The sequence below is a fragment of the Rattus norvegicus genome, chromosome 2 (genome assembly GCF_036323735.1).
Source record: "Rattus norvegicus strain BN/NHsdMcwi chromosome 2, GRCr8, whole genome shotgun sequence".
Classification (NCBI taxonomy): domain Eukaryota; kingdom Metazoa; phylum Chordata; class Mammalia; order Rodentia; family Muridae; genus Rattus; species Rattus norvegicus.
This window is the reverse complement of record NC_086020.1, coordinates 168,255,210-168,277,277: the sequence shown is the minus strand read 5'-3', so window position 1 is coordinate 168,277,277 and position 22,068 is coordinate 168,255,210. Positions and strand designations below refer to the sequence as shown.

The following is a 22,068-nucleotide window of genomic DNA, read 5'->3' as shown; positions in this document are numbered from 1 at the left end:
GGATAAATTCCCAACTCTGAGAGAGTTCACAGAGCATAAACATCAAGGCAGATATAGGGCAGTTGTTTCCAGAGATGGAAGATAGTTACACTGTCATCGTGTTCCCTTCAAACTAATTCATATCTACTTTAGCAAGTGGTGAACCAAATAGAAATATTTAACTTGCCAGTCAAAATTGTGAGCATACTTGTGTAGGAAAACAAATGAAGCACAAACACAGAGCAGAAGCTAAAAGGCACGGAATGTTGAGTGTCTCCTAGTTCAGAATTGTGCTTCTATGATTTTTAATTTAAAGAGATAATAAGCTCAACGTGTGTGTAGGTTTGCGCATTTGAGGAAGGTTGAGGGGACAGTACCCCACCCGCCATGAGCGTTAAGCATGCCTAGCCGTAGTGCCAATGTGTTACATGGATCAGAATGCGTTTTAGCTCAGCCTAATAGTATTTCTAATATAGTTTGCAAGGTATTATTATCTTCTGAAACAGTTTAGTGGGTAGCCTCGTGGGTTTCTCCCTGTAATGAGAGCAAGCTGACTTAATAAAGAACTTGGCCTTTAGCTATTATAATTTTAATAGAAATTGCAATATTTTCTTAATATCCACCTTATTCAATTTAAGTTCCATTCCCTATTCAGAGACCTAGGCATTAGTGTTGAGAGTTAAGCTGGCAATGAACTGAATGTTCTCTAGAAAGAAAATTAATGTTTTCACTGTGGAATAATAAAAATAGACACATGGTGAGCTAGACAAAACCTGCTTTATCCTTTCTTATTGGCTTTAGCAAATCTTTTAAATCAGCATGACTTTTAATAAGATTATAATGCAGGTTTTTTTAATGACACACGGATCCTTTAAAACATTGTGAAGATTTCCTTCAGTGGACTGGAATCAATTGCATTCTATCCTACTAACACTTTCTTCTATATTTAAAGGCTATGGGCTTGTTATACTAGTCTCTTTGACTAGAATTTTAAAAGGCTGTAATCTTTCCTTGCTTCCTTCCTTCTTGCCTTTCTTTTTTATTCCTTTACCTTAGTATACGTGCTGCCGAAGTGAGCACTCTCTATTCTTTAATCATTTCTTGTCTTTTCAATATGTCAAGCCCTATTGTAGTCTACAAGAATTCAGTGGTAACAGACAAGATCTATCATTCTCTGAAGTACTTATTGTAGTGAGGAGGACACTTAAAAGTAATAAATAAATAATATTCACCAAGGATGATGGGATACTGGAAAATGCTATAAATTAGACGAAGAGGACCGTAGCTGATGGATGGCTGTATAGGAATGGCAGCGTCAAGGAAGCCACACTTAAAAGTTTCAGAATGGCGCTCACAGCCAGGAACCAAAGAGCAGCACTTAAAGAAAACAGAGAAGATTGACATGCAAAGACAGATTCAGAAGTTCCTCCCAAAATATTTTCCTAAGAAGGAAGTCAAAAAATGGGCTAGCGATGGGACGGATACATTGATCCAAAGCATTTCCCCTTTTCCTCTCCCCTTTTTTCTCCTCTTCTCTCATCTCTATTTCACCTCCAAACTTCTTATTTCTTCCTTTAAGTGTGATAGGAGATAAAGAAATTGGATTTTTTTTGTAGAGATGGTAAAATAGAGAGAGCAAGAGAAAGTAAACTGATGAGAAGTCTTGCCTGTGTGATTCCAGAAACAAGTGGGCTTAAGCCAACCAGAGGCAGGGGTCAGAGCACTGAAGGAGAGTCCCCTCGGAAGAATGTGGACAGTTCTCATCTGTCAACTCACAAGGTCTTAGGCTTTTCTCCAGGTGACAAAATGGGAACATGTACCCAGGGTCCTCTTGCTCTCAACAATACAACATAATCAGGAGTTTGGAGAAGAAGAAGCATATGTAGGGTATTTAGAAAGTGATCTGAGTCACCGTGGGCCAAGAGGCATTGCTGAGGTAGAGTAAGACCGCTCATCTGTGCTGCCCTATGCCATTTTGGACTTAGGTTAAGAATTTAGTGTCATAGTGTCAGTGTCATTTTTTTCTCCAGCTGTACTCCACTTGTTGGTACCTGTAGATTGAAAAATGCACAGTGACATTCATTAAACCTTTATGAAAGAAGTGAAGTTGGTCACTAGCAACAACAGTTCTGCATCCAACAGATGATTGAGATAAGTCCAGTAATACCTGCTCAGCCACTGTAAGTCTGAACCAGCATTCTCACAGACGCTTAAAGCACAAAAGGAGCCGAGGGATGATGATGAAACTTATTTCTTCACACCACCCCAAGTGCCAAGGGGAGCACAACTACATGGTCTAACACCACTATACTGTGACTACCACCAAGGTTGAATTACAGATTCAGGGTCCAAAATTTCATCTATTTTCTGCTTCTTTTAACTAGTGATTCTCTTATTGGACATTAAAGATATATTTATTCTTATTTTGAAAGTTTACATATTATTGCACCCAGGCATAGAGTTCAGTGAGAAACTGATCTAAAAACAGCAATAGTTTCAGTTATAATTGCTAAGATACTAATCTATTAGCACAGTTTGAGTGGCCACAGCCTGTTGCATAGTCCCATTGTCCACAAACTCTTCTTGGATTCTAAGGTAGCTGCATGGGGGGGGGTGTTTAAGTTCTTGGAGCCTTTTGCCTGGTATCTGTGTTGTGTGGTAGGCAAGAAAAGTCTGGATGCTTTGTGTTGCATGGCAGGCAAGGCCTACGTGCAGCAGAGCTCTGAAGTTTCTCCCGTCTTTATAATGTATGTGATTCCTTTTAGTATACTTCGGCCCTGACGTATGATGCTGTCCAAGTGATGACTGAAGCATTCCGTAACCTTCGGAAGCAGAGGATTGAAATATCCCGGAGAGGAAATGCAGGAGATTGTTTGGCCAACCCAGCTGTGCCCTGGGGACAAGGGGTCGAAATAGAAAGGGCCCTCAAGCAGGTCAGTTTCACAGAATGAGTGCTAATATGACTTCACACAGGCATTAAGGTAGCGTTTTTCCTGCCAAACCAAACATGTGACTCTTCTTTTACTCCTGTTGAACACATAGGCCATGTGTTTTCCCTCAGTCCACAAACATAGGTTAAAGATTAAACAGAAACCCATTAAACTAATCTTTTATTTGGTATTTATTTATGTCAGTGTGAACAAACTTCACAGTTTGTATTTTGTATTTGATAAAAATTCTTTTTTTTGGTTCTTTTTTTTTTTTTTTTTGGTTCTTTTTTTTTGGAGCTGGGGACCGAACCCAGGGCCTTGCGCTTCCTAGGCAAGCGCTCTACCACTGAGCTAAATCCCCAACCTTGATAAAAATTCTAACTGTGCTTTATTTCCATTCCATCATTAGGTTCAAGTTGAAGGCCTCTCTGGAAATATAAAGTTTGACCAGAATGGAAAACGAATAAACTACACAATTAACATCATGGAGCTCAAAACAAATGGACCCCGGAAGGTAAAACTTTATGGCTTGAAAGTTGGGTCTACCTGTGAGCATGCAGATTCCATCAGGGGTCCTCACAACTGGGGTCAAAGAGCACACGCATGTAGATAGCATTGGGCTACTTCTAGAAACAAAGTTAGCTTTGAGATCTTCTTTCTGAATCAGATAGACTTACTTTTGGTAAGCGACAGTGCAGTTGAATCTAAAATAGCACCTGTAATCAGAAAGGATACACTTGTTTTTAACGTTGATGGGAAGACTTTAGGTATAAGATAAGGCAAACGCTAGAGATGTAATGAGCTTAGAAGAAATAAGTGGCCATGTAAACATATGTTTAACTTTATAACTCAAAATCTTTACTTAAAATAGTCTGGTTAAAATATCACTGTTTGGGATATATTTGCATAATTACCCCTCAGCGTAAATGATCCAGGAATGTGAAGAGAGAGCCATTTGCACTGACTCATGCCTTCAATCTCAGAACTGCAGAAGCTGTGGCAGGAGCTTGAGTTCTATACAAATCAGTATAAATTCATCCTATGGTCTTGCCTCAAATAAACAAAAACAACCAAATTTAAAAAAAACAAAGATTCAACACAGTTTAGAACATGATTTTTACCATTTCAAGCCCAATTACATTCTGTGTATGAAGATCATTTTTTTGTTGTTATTTAGAATTCTGGTTAATGAGGGTGTTAGTATGGATACATGAAGTGTTTTACATGAAGATGGTTCATTTCTCCATGTTTATCAGTGGTGACCTCTTTCAGATTGGGTACTGGAGTGAAGTGGATAAAATGGTTGTCACCCTAACTGAGCTCCCATCAGGAAATGACACGTCTGGGCTTGAAAACAAGACTGTGGTGGTCACCACAATATTGGTGAGTAACTCCCATGCAATTACATTCAGCTCCAGTTTTCTTTATTCAAAGCATCCAGTTGGAGAGCTAATGTTTATGTTTTTGGATAGTAACCACACATATTTACAAATGTTTACTCTGCATATGTGTCAGTGTGTCACTTACAGCATGTTTATCTGGAAAGAATTACACATGGGCTAAGCTCAAGCATTCAGAATGTTCTCATCCTCTTTGAGGCTGTAGTCAATGCTGACGGCTAATTGGTACCCTGTTGTTGACACAGGGGAACAGCAGAGCAAGGTCTATTTTGTTCTTCACACTTCCTTTCAAATCTCACCCATCTCTGGCTCATCTCCACCAGCCCATTTGTCACTGTGACCTACTAATGCTGTTAAGCTGTCTTCCTTCATAATAAAGATAGACCCCGTAAAGGCACAGATGATGCCTTCATTTGAACATAGTGGTAACTAGATAACCAGTTCTAAATACCTGAAGAGTGAAGGAAGAAGGCAAAGCTCATGTGAATGTAGAACGTCTAGGATGTGGATTGAAGAAGGAAAAAATATGAATCGTGAGGACAAGATGCTTAGCAACAAAGGGAGAGAAGGTGGAATTCATTATGAGACAGGATTTTGAGATAAAATGATTGTGTACCACTTTATTTAGCAGTGAAGTTATAAATCTGTAAATACATTATTTGACAATACGAGACAAAATTGTAGATGCACTTGTAAGAGATTTAGATAGACACTACTAGCACCTGAAATTCTCATGAGAGCAGTTAGACTCAAATCTTGCTATTGATTGGAACCGCCATCTTGCTTAGATTTACATTCCATGACATTCTAAAATGGACAACATTAGATTTGTTGAATCATTTTGTCATATGTCCTCTGTCATGTGCTTGTGTAAAGAGAATCTCTATGGCTATAACTGGGGTATCATTCTAGAGTATTATATCTCACAGATGAAGTGAGATGCAATGCTTTCAAGAATAGAATCAGTATGTTGACATGACAAAGCTCATCTATTATTTCAGTTTATAGTCCTACTTGATGATTGTGCTTGGAGGAGCAGTGACATATTACTTGGCTAAATTCTGGGTCATGTGGTTGGCATTCCCTAGTCATGATGAAGGGTAAAGTAGACCCAAAGTTGAATATAGTAGCTATTGAGTAAAACATTTCCTCTCTGATGCTGAAGGATTACAAATAATGAGGAATGCTAACAGCTTTTGGGTATCTTATTCTGATATGATTACATATAAGCCATCTTGATGACCAGTAATGTACAGATTTCAGAACTTCACTGTACAAGCACTATGCCTATATATTTTTTCTTTCAATGTCTACCATGTTATCTATCCAATACATGTGTATTATGATAAGCAATTATTAAGCTAGGAGTTTTGACACAATAACAGCATGCAAATAATTCACTGATAATCAAGGAACGAACATATCGTCTTTTCTTACAGGAATCTCCATATGTTATGATGAAGAAAAATCATGAAATGCTTGAAGGGAATGAGCGTTACGAGGGCTACTGTGTTGACTTAGCTGCAGAAATTGCTAAACACTGTGGGTTCAAGTACAAGCTGACTATTGTTGGGGATGGCAAGTATGGGGCCAGGGATGCCGACACCAAAATTTGGAATGGTATGGTTGGAGAGCTTGTCTACGGGGTAAGTTCGTATCTCTTTAAAGTTAAAGTAATTCAATTCGAATCATGGTTGACAGATTATCACTCTTCTTTTTAAAATACCCACATCTCAGATTGTTAACATTCCATGAATCTCTAGAAAAAAATGCTTTAAAATTTGAAGCAGAAGCAAGATGTAAACTTGAAGATTAACTGAAACATGCATTTCACCTGTCTTCAAGCACACATATTATCCCCAAACTTCAAGGGTGTAGTACATGAAATGTGTAATGACCTTGGACAAGTCAGATAGGTCAACGATTTGTCTATAATTCAAGGTAGTTGAATACATCACCCTCCTGCTTGTTCTTCAGCACAAGCACCATAATTACTGCTATTCTCTAATGTTCATGTCCTTTTACTCCAAGTTTTAGCCATTTGCCTTTTCTAACCACAATTCTGGGTCCTGTTACTTTCCTCTTTTTCTTTTACAGAAAGCTGACATTGCAATTGCTCCATTAACTATCACTCTCGTGAGAGAAGAGGTGATTGACTTCTCCAAGCCCTTCATGAGTCTTGGAATCTCTATCATGATCAAGAAGCCTCAGAAGTCCAAACCAGGAGTGTTTTCCTTTCTTGATCCTTTAGCCTATGAGATCTGGATGTGCATTGTGTTTGCCTACATTGGGGTCAGTGTAGTTTTATTCCTGGTCAGCAGATTTAGCCCCTACGAGTGGCACACTGAGGAATTTGAAGATGGAAGAGAAACACAAAGTAGTGAATCAACTAATGAATTTGGGATTTTTAATAGTCTCTGGTTTTCCTTGGGTGCCTTTATGCAGCAAGGATGCGATATTTCGCCAAGGTTGGTCACTCACCTGCTTCAACTTTGTGCATTTTAGGTCTCAAGTGAATATTCATGGTGTTTATGAATTCACCATAAAGATGTCACCAGCTGCCAACCATTTGTCCAAGCAATTTAAGATGCTTAGAGGGCAAATTTTTACCATCGGCATAAGCCTGTGAATTACCTGAACAATGTTCCTGGAATGTTGATCAGGTGTTTCCCTGGTGAAATTATAAACACCATGGAGAGGCTATAAAATGCATAAGGTTCCTATCATTCCATGCCTGCTTGGAGGGGTACCGTGTTTTTGCTGCATATTCTCATTTTACAGTTATCTGTGTGTTCATCCACAGACCTGTATATGGGAAAATGGGCGATTTTAGCTTTTTCCTACAGAGTCAACAACTTGTGAGACAACACTTCATTTCACATACCTCATCTTTTTATTTCCCTAACATCAACTCATGGAAATGGTGTGTGAGCGAGATTATTCAACTTTTTAAATGTTAGGGTTCTGGATTAAAATGTTGATTATACAGTTTCAAGTATCTAGAAATACAGACAGAAAAAAAGATGGCTTGCTGAAAATTCCTATGCCACCTTGAATAGTACATACTCACACACCTCTCTTCCCATCAGGTTATAATTATCTCAGGCTTAAAGTACCTAATTATCAATATCTGTTGCAAATCACCAATTGCTTTTGTTTATGTTACAACATGAATCATAACTATTTGCATCTCTTCAGATAAATGAATCCCACTTTTACTAGTCTATTATCATTAACATTTAATCCAAGGTGTTATTTGTCTCTTGGGAAGTTCAATTTGAGCTCAAATAGCTTCTTTCCATTCCAATAATAATCTTTGCTAGTTAAGGGAGTGACTTTTTAATGATAAGTCAATGAAACATTAGTTTTTGGGTTCTTGGAAAATTATAAGCAATTAATTTCTTAATGAATATAAGCATCTCAAAAGTGCATAGCTTTCTAAGTGTCTTAATATCCTTTACTGGCTGAGGATAGGGAAATATATTTTTTAGGCAGAAATTAGTAAACACTTATTTCTGATAGCCAGTTGGTATTATGATAATGCATTATAAAAATCACATAAAAAGAAAAAATAACAGAACTATGTAGCTCCTAAAAAAGAAAAATCTTAGCTCCATATTTACAGTGGAGTCTCTTTATGCCTTGCCTGAATTAGAAATATTCTACATACATTTGTATGACATGAATGAAGGAGTATGTGGTCCTTTATATACAATTAACCACTAACAACATGTAGAAGGATCTGCCTCTCATCTCTCATAGTTATCTGAATTAGGTTAAATATATGAAGATTAGTTTCTAACAATGAGAAAGAGAAAAGTAGCAAAATTGAGGATCAGAGAACATCCTATTCCATAACTATTAGATTAATAGTTTACTATGGTAAGACCTTTGAATCAGGGTTCTAAGTAAAAGGGAGTTGAGTTTGGCCAGCATACATTACACTCTGTCCTTTGGATTGGATAAGAAGTTCTCTCTCTCTCTCTCTCTCTCTCTCTCTCTCTCTCTCTCTCTCTCTCTGTGTGTGTGTGTGTGTGTGTGTGTGTGTGTGTGTGTTGGGGTGTATAATGATGTACACACTGTCCTGCGTTCCTTAGACAAGATCTGGAAGCTTTCCTACATTCTACTTACAACACAGCACTGAAGTTACCTTAACAAGTGTTTGCTAAGAACTAGATAATCTTTTGCTTTTGTGGCTGTAGTACAAGGCAACTTATTCTAGAACATCCTAGAATCACTATGGTATTCAGATAATTTCTCATTTTATCAAGCTTGCTTCTTACATAGGATAGTTTGTTCTGTGCTTTCATTCTTGAACCAAGACTAGCTACAGTTCACATACAAGAACATTTAATTCCTAGTAAGAAACACAGGTTTTTAGTTAATGTACTTCCCTTTATTGATTTTATGGACATGTAAATATAGTACATAACATTAAAAATAAAATGTATTTTTCTTTCTGCTTATGCTCCATGTGTATTTAAGAACTGTAACTAAAGCATAACATTGCCAGTTTAATGACCATTTTATGCAAAGAATGAACACAACTATCATGTTTGGAAGGCAGTGATGACCATTGCAGATCAGAGTGGTAGAGTGGGCTACTCTCTAAAACGAGGTAAAAATTAACAGACCACTTAGAAATTCCTTTTAAATATTTTTGAAAATATATCCATCATGCTTTTTTCAAGTAAAATCTACTATGGAACTCCATTAAGAATGTGGAAAGGACATATTTGAATTATAGTCTCAGATCATTTACTGGATTCATTGACTATAACTTGTCCAAAATTACAAAAGAAGAAAAGAAGAAGAAGAAGAAGAAGAAGAAGAAGAAGAAGAAGAAGAAGAAGAAGAAGAAGAAGAAGAAGAAGAAGAAGAAGAAGGAAGAGGAGGAGGAGGAGGAGGAGGAGGTGGTGGTGGTGGCTTGAGGTCTCTTCATAGTAAGATATGTTTTGAAATAGAAATTTGGAAAGCAATATGCAATACTGATTAGTTTTTCCTTCATCTGGCTTTATTCAACCAACAACATCTCTCAATATAAATCATAGGCCACTTAAAAATCATTACTTGATGCTTATTAAGAAGAAATGACAGTACTTTTTAATTCATATTATTCAGCATATGTGATCTGAAGTAAAACTTTTGGTTTTAATTATGGCAACTTTCATCAAAATTAAAATAGTTTCCTTCTTAATAAAACTTCACTAAAACCCCCAGAAAAATTAATCGTTGCTTTTAAAGCAGTAAAAATGATAAATTCTAAAACTATTTCTTTATTTTACAATTGATGCAATTAAAGTAATGTTGAAATATTTAATCTCAATACATTTAAGCATTGGATTAAAAGAAAACAGGTACTAACTAGTATTTACTTCCTGTCTAGAATAGAATAACATATAATCATGACTCTTGAGCATGCAGGAGATCGGTACAGATTCTTTCAAGAAAATTCTACATCAGTGTTGAGCTGTCCTAGCAGCTGGGCTCTGAGTCTGCCTTCTCAGTGCAGGATATGTGTCCTGTGGTTATGACACTGCATGGCAGATAGGATACATTTTGAGGGTGGCTCTGTCCATATCAGGGTTTTAGAAGTAAAGTTTGTAAAATACTCAATTTTGATTCCACACAAGAAATATTTAAACCTTCCATTCTTAATATGTTTATTTTAAATATTTACATTTTATCATGACTTTGTCCTGGAGGCTCAATTATACTCCTTCGGTTTTTCATTTTAAGCAACAGATATTCTAAATCTTGAAGTTTTGGGAATTGGCTTTTCCTTTTGTACTGAGTGAGTGGCTTATATTCTACCAAAATCACCCACAATTTTATCTTGCGTCTAATGTATCAAAGGATACATTGCTTAGTGCTACTTACCAATAAATTTGATTATGCCCACAAGCTGTCCAATTTTCATGTTTTAATATTTTAGAAATACTACTCCAAATTTCTGAAATATATACAGAATCCCATAAAATCTTTTAAGAAATAGACTAGATGCCTGCTGTTAGCTATATAGTTGTATTTATCTCCTTCAATATTTAAAGTAAAATATTAGAAATCTATTAAGCTTTATTATATAGTTATAGTCATATACATGCTGCTGTCTTATTAAACTTCACACGAGGAATTTATACCTTTTAAACTTTTAAATATCTAATCCGTTTTCTTTGAGTTTTCTTTTTCTCTTAAGCAGGAAATACAAAGCAGCAGGGTCCGAGCAGTACACACCATTAAGGCATTTGATTTATATTCATTAAGAATTATGTTTTATTTTAGTATCATTTCACTTTTTCCATTTCTTTCCTGTACTGCATTGAATATCCATGTGTTTGCACGCCCAAAAACCTACTGGAACTGGGTCTGTTTGTGGGGTTGGGGTGGGTTGTGTTAGTGGGAGGATTTTTTTTCATGTTTAAAGCTACATTTATGGTATAAATCATTTCTTAATATTTGTTTTGTTATGAACTTTGCTGATATTCTTAGGTTCTCTTGTTTGTGATTATTTATGACATGAATAGACGAATATTGTGCATATTAGATGAATTACTTGTATGTGTGTGCACTGAAGTTTCCTTCTTGTGGAATTTTGCACCATCAACTATTTGGATCTATTGTGAATGAATCTCAAGAATGGAGTTTAGGTCTTTGGGAACATCCTCAGATCTCAACCTCATTATTCTGTATTCCTTGCCCAAAAATAATTAGTAATTTCTAGTTTCACTAATGAAAAGATATATTGCAGGCTATAAGGTAAACTCTTCTGTAAGTGGCTATTTGCATATGAATGTAAACTTGTTTTATATTAGATCATTCATTTCACTTTACGAATCCATTTCATACTTGTTATCAGATCCCTCTCTGGGCGCATTGTTGGAGGTGTGTGGTGGTTCTTTACCCTGATCATAATCTCCTCCTACACGGCTAACTTAGCTGCCTTCCTGACTGTAGAGAGGATGGTGTCTCCCATCGAAAGTGCTGAGGATCTGTCTAAGCAAACAGAAATTGCTTATGGAACATTAGACTCTGGCTCCACTAAAGAGTTTTTCAGGGTAAGTGATTCTGATTTTCAGTGTCTGTGGTTTTTCTTCTAAATTTAGCCCCCATTAATTATTCCACCCCCATTCGTCCCATGGTCCATGAAAGATGCTGTGTGAGAAGAACCAGCTGTCTTTGTCACTGTTTCTACTCTTGATCTGTTTCTATCTCAGACCTTCTGTGTATTCTGTTCTCCAACGAGATCTATGCTTCCGTATTCTTCTTACTTTCTCAGGAGAAAAAAAAACATAATGGTGCTATACAATCTAAATTTTATCAAAACTGATAAACATTCTACAAGATCAAAACTGAAACAAAACACAGTTTGTTATTTCTGTTTCTATGGAAAGGGCACTGCATATTTCTTCATGTTCTAGAAGCACATCTATAAAATGTTCTACATCAACAACCCATAATTTATCATGAGGAGACTCATGCTTGCATCCTGCATGCTATTTCAAAATTAAGAAGCAGATTAGGTTTTAGTTGTAAATGCTGTATTTTTTATGAAATTCTTCAAAGGAAAAGCCCTCAACTTTGTAACACTTAAAACAGGTAATACAACGACAAAGTGTGTATTGGGTATAGGTTAACTCTTTTAATCCATTATAAGACATTTGATGACAGAATAAGTTTCTTTTTTTTTTTTGGTTCTTTTTTTCAGAGCTGGGGACCAAACCCAGGGCCTTGCGCTTCCTAGGCTCGCGCTCTACCACTGAGCTAAATCCCCAACCCCCAGAATAAGTTTCTTTCATGTTTACATTGTATTTTCAGAAGAGCCCATTGTATTAATATGTTTTCACACAGCTGATCTTTAACTAACCCAACAAATATGACAAAAGATGATCTGATAGTTAAACAAATACCTTCGAATATATATCAGTGTGTGAGTGAGATGTTGGCCTCAAGATAAAGGCAAGGACCTTCAACATGGTGAATGTCACGGCGGTAGATTGTGATTTCAACCCTCTCTTGCACTTTCTGTGTTATGTGTTCCTGATTATCGTCCGTTGAGGCCAAGTTAGGATGGGAAGAAACGTTCTTGGGAGCAGAACCATAGCTGCTACAGTAACCAGGAAGTGTGAAAACGGAAGAGCAGTGATTTTACTAACACCTCAATGAGAGAGCAAAATAAGTTCTAGCAGAAACTCCTGCTTTATTATAGGTGTAAATAAACTTACGACACAGATTGGTATCAACTATAATTTAGCATCAGTTCTGAACATATATGTGATCATAGAATCATTTCATATAGGGGTTCCGTGGCTTGATGTAACAGTATTTTTAGTAGAATATATCAGAAGACGAAATACTTACTCGTTACAAATACAGTTATAAGAGCTGTAATTACTCTTACTCAGACTTGGGTTGTTTTACTTCTTTGTAAAACTCAGGTGTGTTTTGATGTAAGTAAATTATATGAGCAACACAGGGCCTTACTATATAATCCTTTATTCGTGCTTTATAAGTTGGTATACAGTAGTCAGAGCTGTTTCTAGATACTCTTCTGATAGAGTCTGCATCTGCCGAGACTCGCGGTTGTCACTTTCGGTTGCGACCACTTTCTATTTCAGCATGTCTTCACGCAGTCATTCAGAAATGCAGGTTTAAGCCTCCAGAGTCTGGGTACCCTGGCCAGCTTGCCCACATTGCCTACTATACAGATGGGAAAGTAAAGGTGTCCCGGCTGAGGAGTATTGCTGCTCTTATGCCTCAGCGCATCCATGCCTTGCAGAACTCAGTTAAACAGTAACTGTGTATTTTGCACAAGATTTGAGAGCCGAGTTTATGTTTCCTACAGCAATGAAGGAAGGGCCACACTCATCTGCGTGAACTGCTTTGTTCTTCTGGTAAAATTTGCACCAGAGAAATTTTTTTTGGTGTGTATTATTTTTCAACCTCATAGGATTCCTTCCTGTCTGATAATTCAGGAGTGTGTTTTTGAAATGGCTTGAGTTGTCCTTCAAAGATTCCTAGGGTAGAATCTTGGTTCCTGGTGTGAGTTTCAGGGAAGGGGTGGGATTTTTTTTTTTAGAAACGGACTCTAGTAGAAAAGTTTCAAATGGATTTTGTCCCTTCTGCATATGGCCACTTCTGGCCTTTCTTTACCACCATGCTGTGACCCAGCTGAGGAGACCCTCGCCGTAGACACGCACGATGCTGCTGCTTGTTCTTGGATCTTTTTAGCTTCTGAACAATTCAGCTTTCAAAATAAAATTTCTACTCTAATACATTTTGTTATAGTAACATATATCTGATGAATACATATGGACCATGGTTATTGTTTGATTCCTATGTACTATGAAACCAATGACCAGATAATTTGGGGAGTTCAATGTATTCTGAGAGCTAAAAAGGATTCTTTACTGTTCTGTGTTATACATCCATGCCTTTGTCTCCCTGTGTCATTGTTCTATTCTTGATCAAGTCCATGTTTGATATATGAAGTTACAGCATTAGTTTTGGTTGAAATGTGAGTGGGTCCTCATAGTGTCTATCTTGTTGCAACCCTGCAAGGAATTTGAAACAACCCTGCTGGATTGGAATACATGCGGCATTGCAGTGAGCTCCTCTTAGCTAGAGAAAGAAACCATGCACTTGAATGTGCTCATAGGCTGTTTACTTTGTTCCTGTCAGTAAATGGGAGTTTAGATAAAAACACAGACCACCACAACAGACATGCACTAATGCTTTCATTGAAATATGTGACATGTTTGGGATTTGACGTTTATCGTTCTCAAAGGCTCATCTCTCTAAGTTAGATTAAATCAAAGGCCTGCTAGTCTAAGAGAGATTTTTGACACACTTGCCACTTCTGTTTATATTTGATAATGGGGTCACCCGATGTAATATTAGAAATGACTTTCTTCCATGTTTACCTCAGTGGTTTTTTTCAGGATGCTGTAATTTTCCACCTGGAACCATAGTACATCCTTCCTTCTCATGTCCTTCAGTGTAAGGAAATTCTGTCATGGATCCCCTTTAAGTAGAGAACTGCAATCCACTGAGTGTCATGTAAAATAGATAGAACAAAAATATAGTTAGCTTAGACATTTTAAAGACGAAACTATTCTTTTTTCTGTCAACATTTCCCATGAATCCTCAGTCTGTTAGCTGAATATAGTTGAAATTGTATATTACTGGGAAAGAAGGAAGTTCAAAGCAAACGCTTGCTTCTCTTCATGAGATTAATAATCACCACACACGGTGGGTCTCTGCTCTTCTTCAGCTATCATTTAGCTGTGGGGAATTTGAATTTCTTTAAGTGAGTGGTACATTCAGGGCAAGCTGAAAGCTAGCCATTGATTGACAGGGTGGCCAGCCAACCAGGAAGAGAGACTGGAGGAACTGGGTTTTCAGACTGAAGATGTGTAGTCCCTGATTTGAGTGGGATTGCTTCAAGTTTCTCTCCATTTAGTTTAATATTGTGCTCGCGCTTTGTTCTCTGGCCACCTGTTTTATTTATTACCGGACCAAACACAGAAAAGGAACTAATTACCTGTGGGAGAGGGAATAAATTCCCTTCTTTGCATTACTGCTCTGATATAACATTTCCCTAGACATGATTTCATTGTGCTGCTTTTGTGCTTTTTTTTCTTTTATCTTGGAATTTTATTAATTCTTCTAGAGCATTTATGAGTACCTAAGGCGTCCATTTGTTTGACGACAGAAAGCTTTTAATCCAGGTTTGGGGAAAATAATTGGAGAAAGCATAGACACAGTCCAACTCTTAAACAGTAGATAAAGAAATGAATGAAACATTTGAATATTTAAAAATGAATATCCATTTTTAAATTGCAATTTGGATATCTTATAGGTGCACCTAATTTTCATTACAAGCTTTGTAAAAGAACTGTTTCTGTCAAAGTAACTTACATTGAATTTCTAACTTAAGATGATCTCTCCTTTACTATGATGAAATTAACTGTCTTAATCAAAGCCTTAATTGCTTTTAGAGTTCAAGTAAATAATTTAATGTTCAGTTAGGTTATGTTAATAATACTTTATTGAGGTCAGTGAGCCCATAGTAGATTTAGAAGTGTGATTTAGGCTCTAAATTTTCTACTTTAAATTCTGTACTTCTACTTATTAACCAACATATTAACATCAATATTTAGTTTGTGTTTCAAGAAAGGGAAAGTGGAGTTCAATCTTGTGAAAACTGAAATGTGTGGGCCTAGATGCCTACAAGCTTTCTCTCTATGGACCCTAATTCGCTGTTGTGACCTGCTGTGGAGTTGTTAATCATGCTTAATTAGAGTGCCATTGTAACATACCTATAATTAGGAGGGAATTAGAATTTCAAGTATAAACTACTATTTTTAGAGTTTCAATTTTGATAATTTCCCCTCATTAAAATAGGGCAGATCATAGTTCTATAATTTTGTCTGGAAAATGACTTTTTTTTTGCAGAGCCTATGTTTGCCATATTCCCACAGCAAGTTAGAATCTAGAGCAGGCTATCTCTATGAGCCTGTCACAGGTCTGTCAGTCCACAAAGGATAACAAGTGGCTTACAGAAGGGGAGCGAGAGTTTCTTCCCACACGCCCCAAGCCATTTCCTCAGTTTGTCACCCATGAGTGGACAAGGCACACTGTTCACTCTTTGACCAAGTGATATGTGTTAGTTACTATTAGTCTCAGGGAAAAAATGGTCAAAGTAAAGGTTTCCTATCCCTTACATAAGCATTCTTACATTCCTTACATAGTAGTATTCTCACTTGTAAATAGCAGAATTACTTTGATCCTAACCATCCGACTACAGTGTTCTTACTCAATATCTTAGACATGTTTCCGTTTAGAAACGCTATAAATGATAGACACATAGGATCTATGCAGTTGTTCCTTATTAGAATGAAAGAATCGGTTTGAAATTTCCCTGCTTTCGGATATGAGAGTGTGCTTGTGTGTGTCTCTGAGTGTGTGTTGTGAGTGTGTGCATTTCACAGTTCAACAATCATGGTTACCAGGGAGTTACAATAACTGACATTATCCTTAAGGCCAAACAAAATGTTTTGTTTTTTAGTGTGCTTATGGCATTAACAGCACCTGTTTATGTTTCCATAATTATTGTCTGGGCCTGGCAAATATGTGCCTTTAATGACAGCTATTTGGGAATGGGAATGAGAGAGTCATAAGTTTGAGGTCCACCTCGGTTGCACAATGATTTCAAAGCAGCCCAGGAAATGTAGGGAGACTTGGATTTAAAATAAAATGGCACAACAGAGGTTACGTCCTGGGGATGCAACAACGAAGCAGAAGCAGAGCTCCTGCCAAGTACAGGCAAAGTCCTGGTTTTCCGCTCCTTATCTGCAATAGCATATGTAAACATCATGACAAATGAAAGTATTTTAGTCGTTACATGCTTACTTACCAAATAGTAAGAGCTAATTCAGTAGCGTCATAATTCTTAGATTGGCTGCTTGCATGGAGCAAAGATGCACCATCATGTCCTGATTCTTATGGCATGCAGAATAAATACTTCACTAGTTTGTAAATCCTCCTTCCACTCTATTATTTCCAATACTGCCGGTTATTTCTGGGCTAGAGTTATCAAGATCACCAGTGTGTGTCTGCAGGCATAAATATGTATCTGTAGATTTGGGGATATCCGCCACACATATATACAGTTTTCAGAGGTTTGCAAAAGCAGTGCAGCCATATATTTTTGTATATGTAGGATGCCACTCATCCAAGAAGAGATTCTTAATAGTCCTTCACACATGTTTAAATCTGTAAATAGCTTCTAAGAGTGTAGGCATTAAATAAATGCTGACTGTGAATTCATGGCAGTAAGTGACACCGTGCACACGGTGAAGCTATTCCTGCATGGTTAGTCATATCTATTGAAGATTTCTATTCCTTCCCATTCTGTGGACTGAATACAGCAGGGCAGTCCGCTCAGCTGCCAGCTCCTGCATGGCTACACCTTCTCGGGATGGCCCAGAACAATGTGAAGTCATTTCCTCGTGGTTGGCAGCCTTCCTTTCTCTGACATTTTAATCTTCTCACCATTTCACAGAACAACTTAAGAAGCATTTTATTCATCTGAGGGTTTTAAGGGCATAGTCAGCCTGGTACAAACATACTCGGTTGCCCTGTTCAGCCTGATTGCCATAGAACAGGGCAAAAGCGGTCAAACTTTTAGGAGGCTTTGACATGGGTTTCTCTTCAAAAGTAATTGCGAGGCTTATGAACCACGCAGCTCATACAGTTGGAAATTGCTCAGATTTCATAGGAAGAGAAGACTAAAGACCTGGACAGGAGGCTATCCTGATTCATGTGACCTCAGTGGGTCAAGTGCTGAGAAGGGCTATGTATTATTATTAAATTACAATTATTGGGCAAACTAGTAGCTTTTTCAGGATAAATGGGCTATTTTTGTCTCACAGCTATGTTCTACAAATGTCACTGGCCTCTGACTGTCCTGCTGGGTAATTTGGAAACTACCTCCTGCCACACTGAGTGCCCTGAATCAGATGACTGGAAGCTTTTGCTTATGGACCATACATAAGAAGCATTGGTTTTCACAACACCAAATGTCAAAGACAATCTCACAGCAAAGTTTATAATGCTGAACAATTTTGAGAACACTCCCATTTTAAAATGCTTAGAACTCCCAGTTTATGTGTTTCAAAAGGAAGATGAATATCACAAAACAGCGCAGAACTATGTATTCAGGCTTTGTTGTATTTCATTACCTTGTTTAAATAGAATAATCACTTCTGTCTGCTTCTACTAGGTCTTTTTCAGACTGGTTATCATAACAATAATGATACCCAAGCAGGCAGAAAAAAATGTGCCATAATCTTATTTATCAGAGTAAAATGAAAATGAAATAGAAACACCATTGCTAAAACTTAGGAAACTTTTCAGTTAGTTTTAGCATTTGAAGGAAGTAATGACATTGAAATAAGTTGTCATTCCTATTTTTGCATAGTTTTGTTCTGAATCTTACTCAGTGTTCTCCCAAAGCATTTTGCCTTGTAAAGAGAGTGGCTGCTCATTTTCAGAGAGTAATACAAACTTTGGAAATAGAAGGAATTAAGCAGTATCATAAAATGAACTCAAAACCAAATAATAGGTAGACACAAATATTTAAGCTTTTCAAAATGAAAAACATTGACCATGAAAAGATTTTAATTATATTTAATGTGGCTAGCATATTATAAAAATAAATAGAAAATATATGAAATCTTTCCATGACAATCAAGGTGTAAAGTCATTATCCTATACAACTTTAATCCAAATGACTTTGGTTTTCTGAAACAGTGTCTTTACTCTTCTTCCCAGTATGGCCTTGAACTTTCCCATTATCTACCTCCTTTCAGGGACAGATTCAGGGACAGTAAAATTGATTCACCACATTCAGCTTCAAATAATTTCCTTTACTAAAAATGTATTCTTGATACAAAAAAAGGAAAGTGGAATTATGCTAAATAATATATGTTGAAGGCGCTAAGGATGAAGTCCTCAGTCATTTTGTCAGGAAGGCTTAGGTCTGTCTTTAAAGCTTTATTTCATAATACAGATTTATTTTCCAAGCAAGGGTGGTAGAATATGGACAGCGGGCAAGAAAGGAAGCCAACGTCTGAGTTAAAAATGACTTATTTTTGCTTACTTTCTGAATCTACAACTATTTGTCTTTTGACACTTTCCTGAATTCCAAATGTCTTTCTGTATTTACTAAAGGAACTGTAGAGAGGGCTGATTTGGGATGCTCTTGCAAAACAAGAAGAAGAACCTGAATTCTGATCTCTACCTCCCACAGAGCAAGCCTGTGAAACCAGTGTTGGCTACTCATGCTTGTTGGCCAGATACTTTTGAAGATTCTGTGAGGTCCAGGTTCAGTGAGAAACCTTGTCTCAAAAAATAAGGTAGAAAGTAACAGAGGAAGCCATCTGACCTCCACATGTATAGTATGCCAGTGTCCTAGAGCAAACACACATACAGCTCACCAGACTAGGTCCTGTTTATCTCTTTTCTAAAATCACAACTTCTTTAGAATTTCTCTGATTTGGAAACTCCAGAATATTGAAACAATACACTTAAGTGTGTCAGGAAGAAAGGTTGGAATAGTCACTACATGAATGTAGCTATAAAATAATATATAAACATTATATTATTTTGATTATATGATATTTTCTATATTATATATAGAATATTACATATATTATGTGCACAATAATATATATTATATATATTGCATACACACACACGCGCACAGACACGCACAAAAGAGATAGGTCATGAATTTGAAAGACATCAGGGAACTGTATACGGAAGGGATTGGAGAGAGGAAAAAATGGAAAATAATGCAATTGCATTAAAATCTCAAAAATTTTACATTACAAAAGAAAATTGTTAGTAAAGCAAACTAAAACTGACTCAAGTAATCAAGGAGAGCCTGTAGGTCTAGACCAAGAAGCAGCAGATTCAGAGACTTTCCCAGTAACTGCAGATGCACAGAGGTGTGCTGACTGGGGATGATGAGGACAGCAGCAGACTGGTTCATTGGAGACATTGTGTCAATATATCCACTTTCTCTATGGCATTTTAATGCCTTTAAACCTTGGTAATGTCATTTGCATATTTTGGAAAATACTCTTCAATTAGGAAATTGGAACTTTTTATTGCTAACATTTGAACTTTCAAAAAGACAATCTACAATTATAAAATACTTTACTTAACACCTTTTTGAAAAGGTCTTACGTTTTTCTATTTTTTTTTTGTATATGAGTGCTCTTTGCATGTATACCTGCATGACAGAAGAGGGCATAAAATTCCATTATAGATGGTTATGAGCCACCATGTGGTTGCAGGGAATTGAACTCAAGACCTCCGGGAGGAAGAGCAGCCAGTGCTCTTAACTGCTGAGCCAGACCTTTTATTTTTTTTTAACTCTTTAATGTACCTCAGATATTTTTTATATTTGGAATAATTGCCAAATTCAGTGGCTAAATTGATAAAATATACATGTAATTTTATTTTGAATTTCCTTTAGTCAAGTTACAATTAGTTGCAAATGTTTAAACATATTTTTGTGGGAAGTCGTGTTAGAAAAAAATTGGAGCTGGCATTGTCAATTTAACTAAAATCAAATACTGTGAAATATTATAGTAGAGACTAAAAAAGACAGGAAGAAGAAATGATAAATAAGTTGGTTTCTGACAACAGGCAAAGATTGGTTTTCCTTACCAAGTCCCCAACTATTCAACGAATTTGCCTTTTGAAAGGAATCTACTGAGTACAGGATGCTATGATGATCATTAAGCGAAGACTTCCAGTTGAGTTCCTGGAGGAGAATTCTTGGAGCTCTAGGCCATAACAGAGAGGAAGCCTGGCTGACCTGATAATGCTTCCAACTCTCTACTCTCAAGGAACAATATTGTCAGTATTGGAAATACATCTATGTAATTTAGACAAATTATTTGCTAAGAGAAGCTGTAATTTGGTCATGAATGTTAGTATCTTTTAAGGGAGGACACCTATATGTCCTTCCACAGAGCAATGGCAACAAGCTTGTCATATAATAGTTCTGGTGAAGTAGTAGCATCATAGACTTACTTGCCCCAGAGACAGAGACTACTCTCACTCTGATTGCAGTTGACATGAGGTTTTCACCAAGCTAAAACATGCTCTTGTGTGAAGCTGCTAGGATTCCTGGGGTGGCAAGCTCAGCATGTCTATAGATCTGCCTTAAACCAATTTATAATGAATTGACGACGCCTTGTTAAGGTTATAATTTGAAAGTTCCATGGCGCATAATAAGGAGACCCTCCCAAATCTCATGACTGTTAAAAATAAAGCTATTATCCCAATTTTGCATCCTATAGTTTCTATTAATATATTAGAATAAGAAAATGGATTATTCAAAGTCAGCCTGCTAAAGGGGATTAAAGTCATTTGTGAGTGCTGTGCAAAGAAATACGTGTAGATGTAAAATGGTTTGACCTTTCAATCCGTGAGCAGCTGGCTTTAGCTTTGTGTGGAGAGTATTAAAGCCTCCTTTGAAATCTGCCTTTGTCTTGAAGTAAACTAATCTTTTTGATACGCGTTCAATCAATACTGCTTCTCCTCTTTCTTATCTGCTGTTGAAAAGACTAGCTTAATCTTGAGACAAAGTACTTGGTGCTTAAATATTCAAAAGAAAAAATTACTGTTTACTTAGGAGATATTTTTAACGGCTTGTGACTATTTCCTTTTTAAACATGTTATTCTAGAAATGCATCAGTTAGTGTCAGTGTGGGTCATGGCTCACTAGAGGAACAGAATCAGTAGATTTAAATTATATTAAAATGCAATTAATAAGAATAACTTACATAATCTTGTTATTGCAACCATACCAGTTCTGAATGACAACAGCCCCATTGGCTCATGCATTTGAACACTTTCTCCCTAGCTGGAAGACTTGTTTGCAAAGGGATAAGAGAGTTGGGTTTGTTGGAGAAAGTGTGTCATTGCAGGGAGGATTTGAAGTTTCAGAAGCCCACACCATTCCCAGTTTGTTCTTGCTGCCTCCTACTTGCAGCTCAAGATGCAAGCTCAGCTGGTACTCAAGCACCATTGATGTGCCAGGTGCCTCATCACTTCCTTGATTCCCGATCCAGTGATGCTGAAAATGAAGATTAACCCTCACAAGATCTAATAGAAAATTCCAGCCTCATTCATATGATTCTCACATAGCAGTTCTACCCTAGGTCCTTAGTGCTTTCCAG

The 22,068-nt window shown here is 36.9% G+C and overlaps 1 protein-coding gene across 2 annotated transcripts in view; it reads left to right on the top strand.

Annotated features, from left to right (window-relative positions):
• The window catches only part of Gria2 (glutamate ionotropic receptor AMPA type subunit 2), a 120,127-nt gene that overhangs the window by 90,339 nt on the left and 7,720 nt on the right, over nucleotides 1-22,068 (top strand). For both annotated transcript variants that reach the window (NM_017261.2, NM_001083811.1), the window contains 6 exon segments: nucleotides 2,745-2,912; nucleotides 3,319-3,423; nucleotides 4,182-4,292; nucleotides 5,749-5,955; nucleotides 6,407-6,777; nucleotides 11,166-11,364. In NM_017261.2, the coding sequence (NP_058957.1) occupies nucleotides 2,745-2,912; nucleotides 3,319-3,423; nucleotides 4,182-4,292; nucleotides 5,749-5,955; nucleotides 6,407-6,777; nucleotides 11,166-11,364 (1,161 nt within the window).